This window comes from Ips typographus, linkage group LG3 (genome assembly GCF_016097725.1).
Source record: "Ips typographus isolate SLU linkage group LG3, UJ_Ityp_2.0, whole genome shotgun sequence".
NCBI classification, from domain to species: domain Eukaryota; kingdom Metazoa; phylum Arthropoda; class Insecta; order Coleoptera; family Curculionidae; genus Ips; species Ips typographus.
In genome coordinates this window covers 9,439,379-9,458,967 of record NC_138424.1, presented here as the reverse complement: position 1 = coordinate 9,458,967, position 19,589 = coordinate 9,439,379, and the positions used below count along the sequence as shown (strand labels likewise).

The 19,589-nt window shown below is 32.8% G+C and overlaps 1 protein-coding gene across 1 annotated transcript in view; it reads right to left on the bottom strand.

Moving 5' to 3' along the window:
* Positions 1-19,589, bottom strand: part of LOC145726000 (zinc finger protein rotund-like) — a 192,156-nt gene that overhangs the window by 82,047 nt on the left and 90,520 nt on the right. The window contains exon 4 of the mRNA XM_081974928.1: positions 4,630-4,738. Within this exon, the coding sequence (XP_081831054.1) occupies positions 4,630-4,738 (109 nt within the window). The remainder of the gene's footprint in view (positions 1-4,629; positions 4,739-19,589) is intronic.

Below are 19,589 nucleotides of genomic sequence, written 5' to 3'. Positions count from 1 at the left end.
TACCTCCTAATCGGAATAAAATAGAGGCTTGCAGGTTCTCTTAACTTTTTGAGATTTATTGCGTGGTCATATTAGAAAATTTGACAGGTGTCAATTTTTTTAATGATATCAAATTTTTGACACCTGTCAAAGTTAAAAATATTACCAAATGATTCATTTCAAAAAGTTAAGAACATGCAAGCCATTTTACTTTATCACATTCTGGTTAGAAGTTATGACACTTAAAAACCTGAAAGTGTCATTTTTCAAACGTCAATATCTCGAAAACCGTTGTAGATATTTATAGGTATATTCAAAAATACAATAATATACAGGGTGTTTCAATTAAAATAAGCAAGTTAACATTAATTTCCGGTTAAACTAGAAGTGACAGAAAGAAAAATATAAAACATAGCACTTATCAAATTTCTTTTAATTCCAAAATTTCAAATTTGGATCCTAATAAACTTCTAATGAACGGTTTGGGTGGCTAACCCTGTATATTACTTTTTTGACTAAGGCCCAGTACTTTCAGTTCAGAATAACTTTATTCTAAGGATAATATCTATGGAAACCGTGATATCAGACTCTGCTATTGTTCAATTCTGTCATTTCTATAGAAATTATCCTAAAAATAAATTTAAATTTAAAGTACCGGCCCTAAGTAGAAAAAAAGATGATATTTTAAAGAAAAATAATCAAGATAGTCAATAGTGACAAACTGTTTTATACAGTGTGTCCCTAATTCCTGTTATCAGAAACTATAGCACCTACATAAAAGTTAATTTTGAATATTAGAGAAAATGTAAATATGATATATTTTTTCGAGAAAGACAACAAATAAAAATTGCAATTATTCTGATTAGACACCTGTCAATCGAGAAATCAAAGCACCTTAAAATGGCACAACATAAAAACTGTTGATGGTTAATGTATACCAAAAATCAAGTTGTTATGACTTTGGTAACAATGAGCAGTGTTGTCAGATTTAAATAGTAGCTCTGTATTCTCAAATTTACGTAAAAAATTAACATCAATCCAGTGTGTTATATTGTCTGCAAAGAGGAATGAGGAAAAAACAACTTTACAAAGTGGGTAACTTGGGTATTGCTGCTACATAGAATTGCATTCATTCAATGTTAAGTTAGTAGCATTTTAAACATTTACTTTATCTCCACTTTATAATCAACAATGCTTTTTTTCTGACTGTGACGTAATCTTAATTTACTTTGATTTGCGGTTACTGTGACATCATCATCGACATACGTTTATTGCAATTTAAACAACTACGGCCCTGCAAGAATGCATTCTACATAAACGAGTAAAAAATCGGATAGTACCGAGTAACGACAAAAGTAATTTCATGCATGTTCGTATATTTTCTACTTTAATTCATAAGTTCTCGATTAAATCGCTTTTTTTCACAATCATCCTTCGTCATTCCATTTTCTATTAGACCATTGATAATACGGTTACCGAAGCGTTGCGACGATGAACGGGTTGAAATACTCAATCTTTGTAATGAAGAAAACGCCATTTTGTTTATACGTGTACCGTTTTTGTTATTCCAGTGCCGGCTAATTGGTTGTTCAACCACTTTTGCTAAAAATTTCTCTTTAATACCGAAAGTCAAACCGCAACACGGTCACGTGCCACACAGTGATTAGCACCGTCGATAATGGGAAAAACAAGATCGATTGTTCGGAAAACTGTTGTCCGGATTAGCCCCGACTACAACTTTAAAAAGGTAGAGGGCCGGTCGTAAAAAAATGAAAAAGATAAAAATAAAAAAGATTAGCAAGCAGAATTTTTACGGCATAGACATAAACGTAAAAGTATATTTTTACGGCTCTTGCAGCAAAAATAAAAACAAACCGAATTTTACGGCCCTCAGTCTAGCGTTTTATTATTATACTTTCCTAGCTTTTTTCAGTTTATTTTTTTTCCTGTTCAAGTTTCGACTGTAAACTTAATTAAAAGATGTGTGTGTGTGGATGTATCTCGAGTGGAAACTTCAGCACGGTTTTTAAAGGTTAATGAAGCTATTTAGTTTAGCGCCTCTAAGTGTACCCTTAAGGACGAATATTTGACTTTTTAAGTGGATTCTCTGATTAACAACATTTAAAAGTTCAATTATATGTTACAGAGTGTCGTTTATTTATTATAGAAGTTCTTCTTTCCTAACTTTTCTCAATTAAGGATAGAGACAAGAAAGTTTCTTAGAACAATACAATCTTAGGGAATAAGATAAAATAATAAAAATAAAGCTATTCCGTTTAAAAAACTTGACTTTCTGCCATTCTTAGAACTGCATGTTAAATGTTTTGAGGTCTAAACATGTTTAATTTCACATCAAATGGTAAATATCTGAGAAAAACTGACAGAAGTCTGGAATTCGACGTAGAATACGAAAATGCATAAATATGTATACCATTTAAAATAAACAAGTTGACATCTATTTCCGGTTAGACCGGAAATAAAAGATAGTTTTAAAATATAGCATCAATCGAATTTATCTTTCATATTTCTTCATGGCACTTAAAAAACTATTATAGGAAAACACATTTCAAAAAAGCTTTAACAACAGTTTAAGCCTTAATTGTTACTTTCAGAGTAATACAAGAATCATAATACATTTAAGAAAATTCAGTATAATAAAGAGCAACTACTAAGTATTATTTTTTAAGTCCATTACAACTCAACTAAAATTGCCATGGCGTTGTTATATCTTTAAAAGTTATTCAGGAAAAAAAAAATCATTTTTAGGTAAATAGGCAAGTCTAAAACCTGCCTTGGGCAATTGGCTATAAGAGATTTTGCATGTTTCTGAAATATGGTCCATAAATTGGGGTTTCGACGTCGTATCAGAAGTGAAATAGCGTCGATATTGGTTTTGTAGTAAAATTCTGAAACGTAAATCAGAGTTTTAAACTCAAATTCTTAGAGTAAAAATTATCCAATAAAAATGGAAAAACACATTAAAGCAACAAAATTGTGTAACGGTAATGTTCTTGAAAGGTTGATAAAAATTGTTATTTATCATTCAATTTTGAGTTGATAATAGTGAAAATGGCAATAATAAGGTGACTGTAGCGATAATGAAGTCCAAAAAGTGTGTATCTGTAACAAGAAAGTCTCTGAGCAGTCCCTTACGTGAGCAGAGCATTCTACAAATCCAAAAAATCTCTGATAGAGTTTTTGAGGCAGCTTGAACATCTTTGGAAATAACACTGATAACAGAAAAAAGGATAAAGCCATCAGTAATTTAAAAAAATGTTCTGGGCCCAAACCCCTTGAATAAGGCTACCAAATTTTCTGAACATCAGATCAGCACCACCTCTTTTTGAAGGATAACTTGAAAAGGAAAATGATTCTGATAAAACTGGAAGAGACGAACAGATGACACTAAAATGGTATGTTAAATGTGTTTGAGTGATCTAACAAACATTTGGATAAAGCAATTATAAAACTTATAAACACTTTGAAAAAGGTTGTGAGGTTTCCTGGAGGATCTTGTAAAGATGATGCTGCTATTTTTAAACCACCAATGTGATTTTGAATTTTTGGTACTACCGAGAAAGTGGATGGCGTTGAAGATGGAAAAATCCTGGACACTTAAACCCTTGAACATAAACTTTCTGAAAAAAAGGTTAAAAGTACTTGAAATAACGAATATTTGAGCATGTTAGAACCATTTCAAAGAGGATCTGAAGACAGCTTGGCAGTTACAAATCTGAAGATGACGTTCAATCAAGACAAATCAGAGAGCTTGCTGAAAAAGAGTTAAAAGTGCCTAAATCAGCTGAAAACAATTAGAAACCTAAAAAACTTTCTGAAGAAGACCTAGAATCTGGAGGATAGAGACATATTGAAGATGACACTAAGAGGCTGTTTTGAATGAGTTGGGCAAAAGCTGTTTGAGTATAGCTTTTCTTCTAGCTTCTAAGAAGAGCACTATACCTTAAGATATTATTATTATATAACAAAATTGGGAAGGAGATTTGGTTGGTTCCAGTATTCTAAACTAAAAGCTCCTACAGTATTTTTAAAGTGGATGATCGATTTGGCATTTTTGCAATGTTGTACGACTTCTCCATAAAGCTAGCTCCATATTTTATTAGGTACATAAGAGATATGCAAATGTTGTTTTGTCATTCTCTAACTTCAATACTGGATGGTTTTAATACCAATCTAGTGTCTCCCAAGAGATCTAAAAAAGAAATGTTATAAAACTGATCTTCCGAAGTTTCCCAGATCTCACGTCTGTCAAGTTAGGTTAGGTTAGTTATGTATTTTCTTTAGTTGTTATTAGTGCCATGATCAGCTTCCAGAAAATTCGTAAAACTTTTAAAAATCCGCTTAAATAGGCATTCAAAATTCCCTTTTACATACTAATAATAAAAATAATAATAATAACTCTTCTAAACAACTAGAAATAAAAGAATGTTGGAATTTAATCCACAAGAACAACAAACAACGCTATTCCGCTTTAAATCTGCTATATCTTCTATTACGACAAAACATTCCTATGGTTTGCCTTTTAATAATTGTGTTACCTTAAAGGCCAAGTTTCTTAACAGAAATGAAAAGGGGTGAGAGTCGCGTTCATCGTAAGATGTCCTAATGAAAATGTTATAAGGGTTGAATTACCTTTTTGCATTTGGTTGTGCTCGTTCATCTTGGATTCGTACCCCTGTTTGCCCATGCCCATGGTATTCCGCGTCCAGTTGGGGTAGTCGTCTTTGCCGTGCTGCCCACACTAGAACAAAAAAAGTATTATACATAATTATTCAAGTAAAAACATGAATACTACTCCAGCTCGATTTTAATAAATTCCCCGTTTAATAAAAACGTATATTTTCGAAAAAAAAAAAATACAAGCAAAACTGGAGGAAAAAAATAAGACCAGTATGAAAAAGTGTCTGTCGGGAACGAGAAAGGGAAGGGAAAAGGGGGGGTAAACAGGCGACCTTGTCGTTGCCATGCCTACCAGACAACGCTTACCCCGCGCCGCGTCCCCCCTTCTCCTCCCTCTTTGCCATCCCTCGATTTCCCTTTGAACTTGGGGAAAATAACAATACACTTGTCAGCAAATAAGCAGATGATGGTTCTTATTAGCTAACTAAAAATAGCTTAATTCAGAATGGCAACACTGGCATTAAGTGTAGACGAATTTCTATTGTTTTTTTCTTCACCCCCACAGAAGAAAAGCTTCTTTGTTTTCCAATTTATTAGCCTGGATAAACAATAAAGTTTTCGCTCCAGAAAACCAAAATAAATGCTAAAACCACCAACAAAAACTCATTTAATCGATATTACAACTGGGCTGAGGACGTTCAACAATAGTAAATAGTCAACCTATTAACGATTAATGGGAGTCTATAATTTTGTCCCGAAAAAACGGAATAATTTAATAGTCATCAATAAAATAGTAGGTCCCCCAACAAAATAACTTTGAAAAAGGTCAGTTCAAGGTGGCGTCGATTTTGTGTTACAAATTAGTCAAAAAAGTTTCAGGTGAAGAGTCCCTTAAGCCCAAAAGGTTTCAGAGTCTCAGATACCGTTATTCCGCGAAATCAAGGAGCGCAACAAGTAATTTATGGGCGGCTCTTAGCCCAATTAAGGGAGGGTTAAGTTGATTTCGTTCTCTACGAAACTCACGTTGCCTTTCCATTTTCGCTTTTATCGCCTTTAAAAGCTCCCCCGTTCGGACTTTTTCGCCTTTATTGTTTTCGGCCGACCTTTAAAGATTTATTCTCGGCCTTTGACTCGCCAGCCACTTGTTTCTATTAAACGGAATCTGGGCCGGACGTTCGGCATTAAATGCTATTAGTTTCTTTACACTATGGAATGATGGCCGAATTGGACGAAGAATGCCCTAACATATTGGATTTTAAAGAACGAATGTAAGCATAGCCGGTAATGGACTAGATTTATGGGACACTTGACGAAAATTTAGAAGAAGGATGTCTAATCGACATTCTTTTGATTAAGGATCGAAATTACTCATCATGTTGAATCCAATAAAAAATGTTAAAGATTAATGAGGGAGTTATTCAATATTCTAGACACTTTGGGCTATATTGTATTAAACAAATGGAGCTTGTAACTTAAAAACTGAATTTGTGGTGAATTTTCAAAATTTCAGTTCAAACTATTAACTTTGTTGTTCTATTTTCTATACAGGGTGGTCCAGCTTCAAATGTCAATAATTCACCAATCCATAGCCAATTAAAAAATAAGTTGACATGCATTATGTCATTTTCCTGAAAAATGCTTCCTAAGGAAAATACAGTCTTTCAAATTTCTGTTTAAAAAATCGTTTTTTTTTGTCGTAACTGTCAGGCCGTTGGAACAATTTTGATCAAATTTGGAACAAGCACTTATGAAATTATTAGTCATTATGAATGACGTTTGCCAAAATTCTCCAGTAGCGTAGATAGAGGAAGATGGTTTTCATGCTTTTGCCTAATTTTCTACGTCTCTAGAGATTTTTCAAAAATTACAGTTTCTTTTTTGTTCCTGATGGAAAAGAAATTATCTCTTATAAAATTCTGATTTGAAACGTTTACGAGACAATTCAGTTATTACGTTCAAAGAACCAAAACTAACCCAACTCAACTTAAAAATTGTCTTGGAAACGGAAAATTCACTAAAGAAGCTTAAAAAAATTCGTTGTAGCCAGTTTTTAGTTTCCAGGCAAACTGAAAGACTAGTTTTGAAAATTGACTTAGAAAAGATAAAAATTGATTTCTAAAGCTGAAAAATTGTGTTTGTAACCAGTTTTCATGCAAATCGAGAGACTTTAATATAGAAAATTGACTTGAATTCAATATTATGAAGTCTTGAAAACAAACTTTTCCTGCTCTTTACTTTGCTTTTCATTTTCTTAGAATTCTGGACTATTTTTGGTGCTTCAAAACTGCTTTCAGCTTGGAAAATCGAGTTTCAAGACTATCTTCACCAAGTTATTGACATAGCAAACTTAAAAAACAATTTTTACATTCTTCATAGACTTAAAATGGCATTCCAAGCTTTGCCACAGTTAAATCGACTTCTAGACACCTCAGTGCTAAAAATTGGAGTATTTCTTAAAAGTCTAGACTGTTTTTAGTGCTTTAAGGCTGCTTTCAGTGCCTCAAATCGAGTTTCAAGACTATCTTTGCAAAGTGTTTGATTCATCAGGCCTAAAAGCCAGTTTGTACACTCATAGTCTTAAAAATGTTATTTCAAACTTCTTCTCTATTAAATTGACTTCTACACTCATAGGTGCAATAAATTGTAGTTTTAGTGATTTTTATAACTGAAAAATCGAGTTTGACTATTTCCAAAAGCCAAGTTTCTTCAGTAATAAAAGTAAAAAATTTTGGTACCAAATGCTACAATTTTGATTTTGGTACCAAATGGTCCTAAAATTGACTTATTTCAGTCCAGAAAACTGAGTTGTACACCAATTAAAGTCCTGAAAATAGACTGTTGGACTCTCTTTAGTCCTAGTAAAGTCAGTTCTAGCCTTAAAAGTAAACTTTTAGATTATTTTTAGTAGTAAAAAATGAGTTTCATTTGTATTAATTTCCGGACTGTTTTTAGTTCTAGAAATCCAGTTTCAGACACTCGACCAGGATGACAGTCTGAGAAAACGAATCATAAGACTATTCCTAGTAGTAAATAGCAAGTTTTTGGACTATTCAATACAAATTTGGACTCTCACAAGTCTTGAATGTTCAGTTTTACACTATAAAACGATTTTTTAAATTGAAATTTGGAGGACTGTATCTTTCTTAGGAAACGTTTTTCAGAAAAATGACATAATGCAAGTCAACTTATTTTTTGATTGGCTATCGAATGGTGAATTATTGACACTTAAAACTGGACCACCCTGTATAAACTATTAGTTCTGTTGCACTATTTGGCAAATATCTCCTTTAGACGACCATTAAGTGTAAATAAAATTGCCCTCTTTCATTCTTGTACTGAATAAAATTTCCTTCGATTTTACATCTGTCAATTTTTTTGCTATTAGTGAAAACTAAGGAGAAATGATCAGTTAAAGTTAGAATTAACAGAAACGTAGAAAAACGTCCTTATGCTAAAAGGTTCAGTTAAATGTGGTTCACATGGTTCGAAATAACGACAGCTATATTAAAATAAAGCCTATATTTATACTAAAAATAAATTACGCTGACGTGGTTTAGTTAATTATTTTATCTGTAAGAGTATGTTTTAGGAAACGATTGGCGCATCCACCAAAATCGCGTTTTGTTAGTAAAATTTTCAGTTTTTACGTCAAAACTAGACAATTTACACCAAGAAGAGATCTCTCGTGACAGGTTCTAACCACCATGTAAGATGACAAAAACAGTGATTTAATTTCTCTACCACTGTCAAGTAATATGCGCATTCCAGGTGGTTTTAGCGTGATTAATAATATCTATTCCACACCTTCCAAGTTGGAAATCACTGCTGTTAACCAAACAAATCATCTCCATTTCATTATACACTCCCTACACCCAATCTGGTAATAGTACCAGCACCAGACGGTCAGGTTATTCTTTTCATGGGGAAACACCTGACAGTTTTGACCTAAGTTTACTCATAGAATTCACTTCACTTCTTTTTAGAACTGTTCTAGTTGTAATCATCTTCTCGTGTATAACTCACTCACCAATAATAACCGTAATTATACGCTCATTTAAAAATATACTATTTTGAACGTTTATGTGATTATACCTTATTTTTGCTAGCCACTACTTTTGATATAAGTGCAATTTTGAGGCAGTTTGGTACGTTGTAATAATTTTTCCAGTGACTACCTGACTACCAGTGTTTGGCTTTTACAAGAAAACTAGAAAAAACCATGTGGAACAGTCTCTATTCCATATTCCTCAATAAAATTTAAATGTTTGAGGAGAATATAAATAATCTAGAGGTTGTAAGAGAACATGATCTGTGGTAAGTTCAAATACGTTTGAAAACAGTTAAATGGTGTGGTGTATGTATACCTTTGATTAGACCAAAGAACATCAAAACAACGAAAAAAGTGTGATGTAATAATAATGTAATTGGAATTTCTAAGAAGTCTATATGATGATTCAAAATGTCAATATTCTTCATAACCATGTCACCATATCTTTTTAGTTTAACACCACCTCAGTGAAATAGATTGTATAAGACGTTGGAGACTAGTAGTTAGAAGCAGACAGAAAATAGTAAAATCAATGAAAAATGATTTTTACTCTGAATGGTAGAAACGTTCAATCACAACGTTCTACCATGACTGTGCAAACCCATATCTCTTGGGAAATAACCTCAGCTACTTGAGCTCATAATCCTGCCCTTGCCCAAAACATTTCAGACATCGTCGCCGAACATGGTATCGATCATGATCAGGACATCGAACAACACCGAAGAAACCGGCGGCCATGCCAACCAGGTCTTTCTTGGCCGCTCCTGTTGGAGACCTGCAGAAGTGCGTCCGCGGTGCCGCAGGTCAGGATCGGCGTCGTCGAGGCGTCGGCGTCGCTAGACAGTTGGGAGACGTCGTGGGCGGCCTGGGATCGATAACGGGAGCGGGGGAGTTATCCAGGAACGGACTCAAACGTAAACCTCACTTAGCATCTTAATACTATTAGCTTTGGAGAAGTTCAAACTTGCTTTAACACCCTGTTTGATGAGGTTTTAGTGCTGGTGAAGGTGGTGTAACTAAAGTGACAAATTTCATAGAGTTGATAAAACTTTTTGGAGTTGGAGGTCGGCCCTGTAGACGAGTTTGGTTGGGCTTGCGCTACAGTAGCGCTAGAAAGAGGAAAAGAAGAAAAAAAAGAGGATTTTTTTCGTGTTTTTCGTTGCCGGGAATTTTTTCTTGCTCTATTTTCGTTCGGCGGCCCAGGCAGCTATACCGCCGTTTTATATATCGATAAACGGCCACGTTCTGCACCGGCTGCACTCAGGGGCCCTTTCTTTGTCTGGAATTTTTCCATAAAACGGGAGGAGAAATATATATTTGACAAGAAGAAATATCGTGCGGATACTGGGACAGGAAATGGCGGGTTTAATGGTGATTTAGCGATTGCATTTATGAGAAACCCCACGTGAGTGGGGGAGAAAAACATATCAACGTAAACAACGCTTGATTGAGATAAAATGCGATTCGTACTCAGTCAGATTATGCACAAGAAGTTGACTTTTTGAAAATCTTCAAGTTAGAGACTTAATCGCTTAATAAAACACTAAGTAAACGTCAAGGGGTCGTATACGGCATTATTAATGCCGGTCGTTCTTTGAATCTTTGCTTTTTATAAGCTCCGCATTCACAAAAGTGCAACGTAGACGTCTGCAAGTCGTGAACCATACATCTCGAAATGAACGTCATATATCAAGCGAGTGTATATAGCAAATCCACTTTTTATTGCCTTTTTGTCCACGTTCTCTTCAGTTAGAGAGGCGAACGGTGAATTTGAATTTTATGCTTCGCTCACCACGTTCGTCGCCTACAAAATACGGACGTGGTGGGTGGAACTCTACAAAACTAACCCATGACGGAGGACAACTGCAACGCAATTGCGAAGGTTAGATGCAGCGTCGACTGAGTGATAATTAGAGTAGAGGCGCGCGTCCCGACGCCCACCCCGTGGACGGCGGCGCCGGAGTTAACGAAGCCCCAGGTGAGAAACAAACAGCCTTGAACGTCGACCGGGATTAGGGGTCATGAGCGCCACATTAAGGACCTCATTTTGTCCTCATTATAAAGGGAGCAACATTACTTTCTCGAGGAAATTACAGTCTCATTCGGAATAATTACAGTAAAGAATAATTTGTTTGTTTGAGCCACATCATCAACTTTTTTTCAATATTTGATGACTTAATTCAGTTTTTTGTTTGTAAGCTACGAAATTCGATTCTAAGGACGTAGTTCTATTAAATATTTAGTTTGGTAATTGAAGTTTCTAGAGTTAAACCTTTGAACAAATCGTAGAAAAAAACGACAGAAATAATTTAGTCTAACACTAGTCTAGATAATGACGTAAACTTCTCCAGAGGTATTTTTAATGCTACAAGTATAGTAATTTTAGAACTCATTTAAAGAAATCATTTTTAATATAAAGAAGCTTCAATAGTTATATTTGTTAAATCCACCTCTGAATTTTCTTGGAATTTTAAATTTCAAACCAGTTTTTAAAGCGAACGTCAAATTTTGTTTAGTCACATGACTATTTTGATCAATATTAGCAGCTTAGAAGTTCGATAAATTAAAAAAATAATTTTTACAGATCATGTGATTTGTCCAAACAGAACTGTGCAGATCCTTATAAGTGTTGAACCACGTGACCAATTTTGTGATTTTCCAAATTTGATTCTTTAAATAACAAAGTTTGTTTCTGTGGATCACGGGACCAATTTTTGCTCCCACCTTAAATTTGCGAAAACTTACAAGAAAATCAATTTCTATAAATCACGTGACTTGTTTTTCAAAGTAGAACTCGCGTTCTTTGAATTCTAAACAATTATTTTAATTTCCAGACGGACGTGAGTCACGTGACGGTTTTGACAATTATTATTTTAGACCGTACAACGCCTAAAAATTTGAAAATCAAAATTTGACTTTTAATAGGTCACATTACTGTTTATCTGAACTGACGGAAAATACCCATGGTTTCCCAAGTTACATTTTTTTTTACGAGTCACGGGACCGTTTTGGAAAATTATTACTTCTAGCCTAAAATTTAAAAAAAAATCAAAATCTTTACTTGATTTTTGTGAGTCACGTGACTGAGAAATGCAAAATTTCAGACTACATATTTGTGGAATACAAATTATGAACCATTCCACGTTTACCCTAAAAATGCAGAAATCTTTCAAAATCCAAATTTTGCGCTTTTTTGGTTCTCATAAGTTTTGTTACAACCTTGTAATGTTGTTATTGCGTCTTCAATTTTCTAATAAACTTATACATTTTTAAATTCGCCAGGTTAGATTTCGAATTTTGGTGCCTATTTTCCAAGCATATTCAGATTCAGATTTGTTTCTTCAAAAACTTGAAAATGTAATCTTCAGAGAGTTTTTTTATATTAATGTTTGATTAATTGCCTTTTCTATATTGACATTTTTGTATTGAGTCAACTTCGGATTTTAATAATTGCAGCATTATATTAAGTCTACATTTGCTCCGAAGTTTTAAAAAGTGGTACAAAACAATCAAAAATTAAGTTAATATACCTATTAATCAGTAATGGTTTCAGTACTATATGAAATTACAGGAGTAATCAGTATTTTAGAATTTCTGATTATAACATAAGAATTTTATGTTTCTATGCTCCTTTTTTTTTATTTTTAACATAAATTATGGATAAAAGCAAACAATAATTTACTTTATTGTTGGATTTTGTTTTCACTTTTTTATACAATTTTCCTTATTTTCAGTTTTTTTACGCAGAACAGGAATTTTTCTTAAAATAGCTATAACGAAACAATTACTGTATACAGTCTGTCCCAAATTCGATGCTCACCATTGGGATCTCAGTTATTATCGAAGGTACAAAAATGTTTAAATTCATATCAAATCTCTTTTGAAAAATAACCCAGCATTTTTTGTTTTCGAGATATTTGAACAAAACTGAAAAATGATGATTTTTTCTTCGGCCATTATTGGGCAAATCGTTTAGTGGACAGCTGTCTAAACTAAACTAAAATAAATATTTTTATACCATGCGATGCATCAATAAAATGGTGATTTTTTGGCCTATATTAGATGATAATAAAATTAGATATGGCTTCCATAAGTAAAACAAGAGTTAGTGTCCTAACCTCAAAAATAAATAACGTTAGAGCATTTTTGGGACAACCAAATTATTCTTCAGAACAAAGTGTCCTAACATTGTCGAAGTTTAGCGGCTGTCCAATAAACAGTTTGCAAAATAATGGCCATGTAAGAAATCATCACTGTTCAGTTTTTTCAAAATAAATTGAAAAGAAAAAATAATAGAATATTTTTCAAAAAAGATTTGAATTAGCCATATAATTCTTAAAAACTTTTTTAATTTAAACATTTTTGTTACTTTAATAATAACTGAGATCCCAATGGAGAGCATCGAATTTGGGACAGACTGTATAATTACCTAGCTTATTAAGATTTTTTCAGTATTTTTTCAACTGGTCTATTTATATTGTCTGTCGTTTCTTAGGGAACAAATTAATCAATATTGTTTTGTTAATGATTAGTATAATTTGAAATATTTAATATCAGTACATCGGCCAGTTATAAATTACTGATCAATCAGAAACAATCTAAATAATTAAACGTGTCAGATTGACCTGATTAGTTTCTAGTAGATTAGCAATAAGATTTATGTAAAAAATAATTTGTTTATAGATGATAATCTCACTCAATTTTAATGAAATTATTGTTTTTTTGCCACTAACAAATTTAGATTCATACAAATTTAAAAAAACTTTTAAGGTACTTTGGTTAATACTATATTGTTTCTGAAAATATTCAACTAACTTTTAGTACCCGACATGATAAAAAAATCCAGAACTGCTTTATACACCCATTTGAATAATGGAAATCTAGGTTGAAAAATCAGTGACAATACAATAAAACGCGCATTCATACATAATTATAACCAACCGAATCATCCGCCATTTACATACCGGTACGAAGACAAAAAACCAAGAACAAAAAAAACCCTCAACCCTTTAATTTTTTCCATCTGCTGATTCTCCCATCAGCGTTATGTATTTTTTTTTATCTTAGGCCTATTCTCTTACCGGTACAAATTCTCACGATGCTAAAGCTCTGGTGCATCATTTATCTTTCATTTGTCTATTCGGTAATAGGCATTTTTGTCACGGAAAAATTTGCATACCGGCAAACTTGATGAGTGAAGAACCGACCGACTTAAGGGGGGTTTAATACTTTAACGCGTATATGCAGATGTAATTTGCGCAGGGACGTATTAGGCCTAACCCTCCAGGCTTGTGCATAACACCGGGAGAGCTTTTCAGTTAGGACTGGATTCGATCCTGGTTGGTAGATCTGTTTTTGTATGCACTAGGTGCGTCATTATCTGGCCTACAAAGGGGCCGATGTTAATTCTGTTTGTTTATGCACGGTTTCGTGTGCAAAGGAATCTCCTCTTGTGGACCGATTTTTTTTTTGGGAGGATTGTAAAAAATGTACGTTAACTCACCCTAACAATTTAACCCTTTTTTTGCTGGGTATCTCAGTTTTTTTTTGTTGGTAAACCGTTGACAGTTACCGCCATAACTACCAAGTAATCATTGTCCTAATAATAAGTAGATCAACCTAGTAAACTAATATACTAACAATTTGAAGAAAAAACAGTTTACAAACTAATTTTTTGAGAAAAATTTCTCATCATAGAACAGCCGTACATGCAAATCGCAATCACAACAATGCCCTTCTATTAATTTATGCGGCCCTTTCACAGTCTTTAATAAACCCTTTTGCCGTATGCAAACGAGGGCAGTCCGAGAGACAAATGGAAGATAGATGATTCTATTATGCGTCCACCATCGTGAGAAAGCGGGTAAGAGAATAGGAAAAGATACGCGCACACAAAAAAAAATTAAGGGAGACTGAGAAACGAAAAAAATTAAGGGTTGGATTTTTTTTTTGTCTCAAACGGGGTAGCTTAATATGCAAATGCGATCCTGGTTTTTTTTTTCAATCGGTTAACCCGGAAACTGGGACGTCTTTTTAGCGGTTGAAGATACCTGTGTTTTTTATGATTTTTTTTTATATATTTGTATGATTGTGTTTTATTCCGAATGCAAAATTAAAAAGAGTGCAATTGAGTTTACTACTTAAAATCAAATAAGACTAGATTTTCTATTTTTATCAGAGGAAAAGTTATTGACAATTATTATGGAGAACATTTTATCCGGTTTTTTATGTGCGTATATTCTTGGGCAAAAAATAGTTGTATAATACAAGAATACTATTCTAAAATCAAAAAAAATGTTTCATTACTAGACCAAAATATTTTCAGTTGAATTCATCACTAAAACCAAAATAGAACTTAGTTAAAAAATTAAAAGTATAAAAAATTAAAATATACAATAAAATAAAATGAAGAAAAATGTAAATCTTCTTCAGTTTTTTATTTTTTTTTACTATTTCTATGTTGATCATTTAATATGTAGTTATTTTTTGTAAGACAAGGCAACCACAATGAAAAAGTTTAGGTTTTCTTATACTTTTCTTAAGTAACGCTAACTTAAAGAAACTGCACTAACTCTGTAAAATTGATCATTATTCAGATAGTTTAAGTCTTCCAAAATACCATAAAAAAATAAAAATATGTGGAATTATTATTATTATAAAACTACTCAGGAGCAGGTAGAATGCGTTTTAAGATTGGATTAAACGTCAAAAAATAATCCTAGTTTGCTATATAATCCATGGTCCAAAGATTTCGATATGGAGGAGAAATGGAATGTTTTAAAAGTTTGAAAAAAAAACATAAATTTATTTAATTTTTCAAATATTTTTTTAAAACTTAATAACTGTATTTGTCATCATTTAACGATAAAGTTTTGCAAAAATGTCATTTTAACTTTTAAAAGACTCACGTCAAAATATTATCTTAATCTGATAAACGACCTTCAAGCGTCCAATTTCATATTCAAAACAGTCACGTGACCTTAAGATTGTCACTTTAACCTTAAAAATCGAGTCTCTTGCAATTCTATTGTGACTTTAAGAATGGACATTTTAATTTTAAAAATAGTCGCGTTACTTTTAAAATTAAATTTATTGATTGAAAACAGTCACGTGACCTATATAAAATAAGTTTCAACATAAAAACGGTCAGGTAATTTTTTAAATACTATTTTTGCATGAAAAAAATTCTCTTTGTAATTTTAACCTTAAAAAAAGGTCTAAGGTCATGTGACTTTAGGAATGCCATTTTGTACTTAAAAAGAGTTACGTGACCTTTAGCATTCCATTGCGACCTTAAAAATGCTTTGCCATTTAAACCTTAAAAATAATCACGTGACTTTTAAAAGTGGATTTGATAATTGTAAGCGACCACGTGATCATAGTAATGTCATTTTAACCTCAAATAGAGTCACGTGTTCTTTGTGATTTGAATTTCAAACACACGTCACGTAAAATGCAGGAAAACGTCTTATTCTTAAAAATAGTCACGTAAACTTAAAAATGCTCATTTTACTTTTAAAAATAGTCACGTGGTTTTAAAATTAAATTTGACAAATGAAAACAGTCACGTGATCTTAAGAATGACATTTTAACCTCGAATAGTGACGTGACCCTTGTGATTTTAATTTGTCGATTGAAAACACGTCACGTAACATGCAGGATAACGTTTTATTCTTAAAAATAGTCACGCAAACTTTAAAATGCTAATTTTACTATAAAAGTAGTCACGTTGTTTTGAAATTAAATTTGACAAATTGGAAACAGTCACGTGATTTAGGAATATCATTTTAACCTCAAATAGTCACGTGACCTTTGTGATTTGATTTTGATGATTGAAAATACGTCACGTAACACGCAGGAGAACGTGTTATTCTTAAAAATAGTCACGTGAACATAAAATTGCTCATTTTACTTTTAAAAATAGTCACGGGGTTTTAAAATTAAATTTGACAAATGAAAACAGTCACGTGATCTTTAGAATGCCATTTTAACCTCAAACAGTTACGTGATCTTTGTGATTTCAATTTGTCGCTTGAAAACACGTCACGTGACATGCAGGATAACGTTTTATTCTTAAAAATAGTCACGTGAAGTTAAAAATGCTCATTTTACTTTTAAAAATAGTCACGTGATTTTAAAATTAAATTTGACAAATGAAAACAGTCACGTGATCTTTAAAATACCATTTTAACCTCAAACAGTTACGTAATCTTTGTGATTTCAATTTGTCGATTGAAAACACGTCACGTGACATGCAGGATAACGTTTTATTCTTAAAAATGGTCACGTGATATTTAAAATGCTAATTTTACTACTAAAAGTATTCACGTGGTTTTAAAATTAAATTTGACAAATGAAAACAGTCACGTGATCTTTAGAATACCATTTTAACCTCAAACAGTTACGTAATCTTTGTGATTTCAATTTGTCGATTGAAAACACGTCACGTGACATGCAGGATTACGTTTTATTCTTAAAAATGGTCACGTGACATATAAAATGCTAATTTTACTACTAAAAGTAGTCACGTGGTTTTAAAATTAAATTTGACAAATGGAAAACAGTCACGTGATCTTAGGAATGTCGTTTTATATAGTCACGTGACCGTTGCGATTTGATTTTAATGATTGAAAATACGTGACATGCAGGATAATGTTTTATTGTTAACAATGGTAACGTGTATTTTAAAATTAAATTTGACATTTGAAAACAGTCACGTGATTTTCAGAATAGCAGGTCTTAACTTAAACGAAAACTTAAATTCGAAAATGTTACTGAAGAAGCACGTTTTGTAGTGAAAAGAAGGTTGGTTGGTCAGTTTTACCAGTGGCGTCCTTACAGCCATGTTACAAGATATTTAACAGAAGAAAATGATATACGCCACTGCTTTTTTATAAGATACAAATCAGTGTTAATACAAAACCTTCGACTTTCGTCACTATTTAATTTTCAAATTTTAATTCAGTTTTTTAGTAAAAATATGTGAAATCTGTCTGTCTGTCTGTTTTTTCGAATGAAGAAAATAGTTTTTGAAAAACTAAATAAATAAAAATTTTGAAATTGAATAGTACGCAACAGAGTCGATGGTTTAGTATTGATTTTATGGATACCTACATTTTCCTGATTTACAATTTTGAGTAAAGCTAACTTTGTAGGAAAATTTAAAAAAATAATCACCAGTTAACATTCGACTTATTTAAACTGAGTTAACATAAAAATCAAAACAAAAAATAAACAGTTTGTAACAGTTAAGTTTCTGCATTTTTTTCACACGCACATAAAATTGCACCAACCCTTTTTTGCATAAGCCGCAAAGGTGTCTCACTAATGATCGTCCTCCTGTAATCCGTCCTTTATTTCTCGCCCGGTCCTTTTACCTTTAAGGGCCTAACCCGGTAATTACCCTTTCCAGCACGCTTAAGTAACTTTCGCTAGTATTTCCCTTAAAAATTTAAAAGGTAGAAACGAACAACACTTTATCAATCTGCATAATCCACTTGGAACTGCATAACCGGTGCTATAAAGCCGTTTATGTAAATATTTGAGTGGCAAATATGCTTATTAGGAATGAGACAATTGCAGGAGGAAGATAGATGGTGTTCTAGGTTCGTGAGAACAACTGGATAAAGGGTTATCACAGAGAAAAAATTTGCATACTATATCAGTTGTTTTATTTTTAGTATTCAACCAGTTGCTTTTGTTTGAACCACCTGTATCAACCATATGCAGCTTGAATTAAAGCTCAGTCTCGTTAATCGAAATTTAGCCGTTTATTATTCCAAGTAAGTTTTGTTACCTCTGGTATATACAACATATACCGAGGATGACGCGGCCTGTTAATCAGACACTCAAGATGTGTTTTAAGGAAAACACATGGCCTGACGACGATTTACAGTCGACCAGATATCGGACGACATATTTTTCATCTTTCATACGTTGGATTTTATATGGATATTATATGTTGCTTGGTGGCTCTTAGTTCAGTAGCGTACGAACGACACAAAAGTGCAATTTCAGTTCGATATTAATTAATCTTAACAAAGCACCTATATTTGTTCTAGAGGGATAACACTAAGTGATGACGATTTCAAAAATGCCTTGTTTTATTATTTCACACAAATCATCTGGTTTTAAAGATTCTCTCTTTTTTGGGTCATTTTTAAAACCTCGCCATTTCTAAACAAAACAGATTTTAATGCAGTTTGGACTGTCATTGGGCTTGGTTTATTGGCTTTTTATTTATGTAAAAAGTTTTGCTTTAATGCTCTTTAACTGCCTTATACAGGATGTGAAAGAAGTGCGTGCAAAAAATTGAAATTTTCAAGTAGTCCCCAATTGACCAATATTTTTGTTTGGTTTTATTTTAATAGAAGGAAGTGTTATTTAGGTCAATATCTCGGGACGTTTTTGGGCGTTTCCCAATTAACGTCCCATATCTCAAGAAATATTGATTTATCCGAAAAAGACGACATTAGAGTGCTCAAGCTCTCAAGGTGTAGATCAACCCCATGACCAGGGTGGCTAGAGACAATCAAAGTGGAACAAGAACGTGTGCCAAAAAAAAAGTATTAAGTTACAGTCACTTTACTAATACATATTTTTAACTTTGTTCTTACATACACTTGTTGTTTAAGGTATTACCTCGGGACGTTTTTGAGCGTTCCTTAATTAACGTCATGTGTCCGAAGAAATATTGATTTTCCGGAAAATGGATATAACACTCTTCAATCTTGATTTAAGCCATATTAGCAAGTTTGTATGTACCATTCAAATGACGTTGTATGTTCAACATAATCTGAGTACTTTTCAGGACAAGCCCCATATTTAATAAAACCTTACAGGGTGTCCATCGGACAGTGAGTAAAACTTGAAATTGTTTGCACAAGTCGTTTTTCCACTAACTGACTGTAAACACTCTGTACGG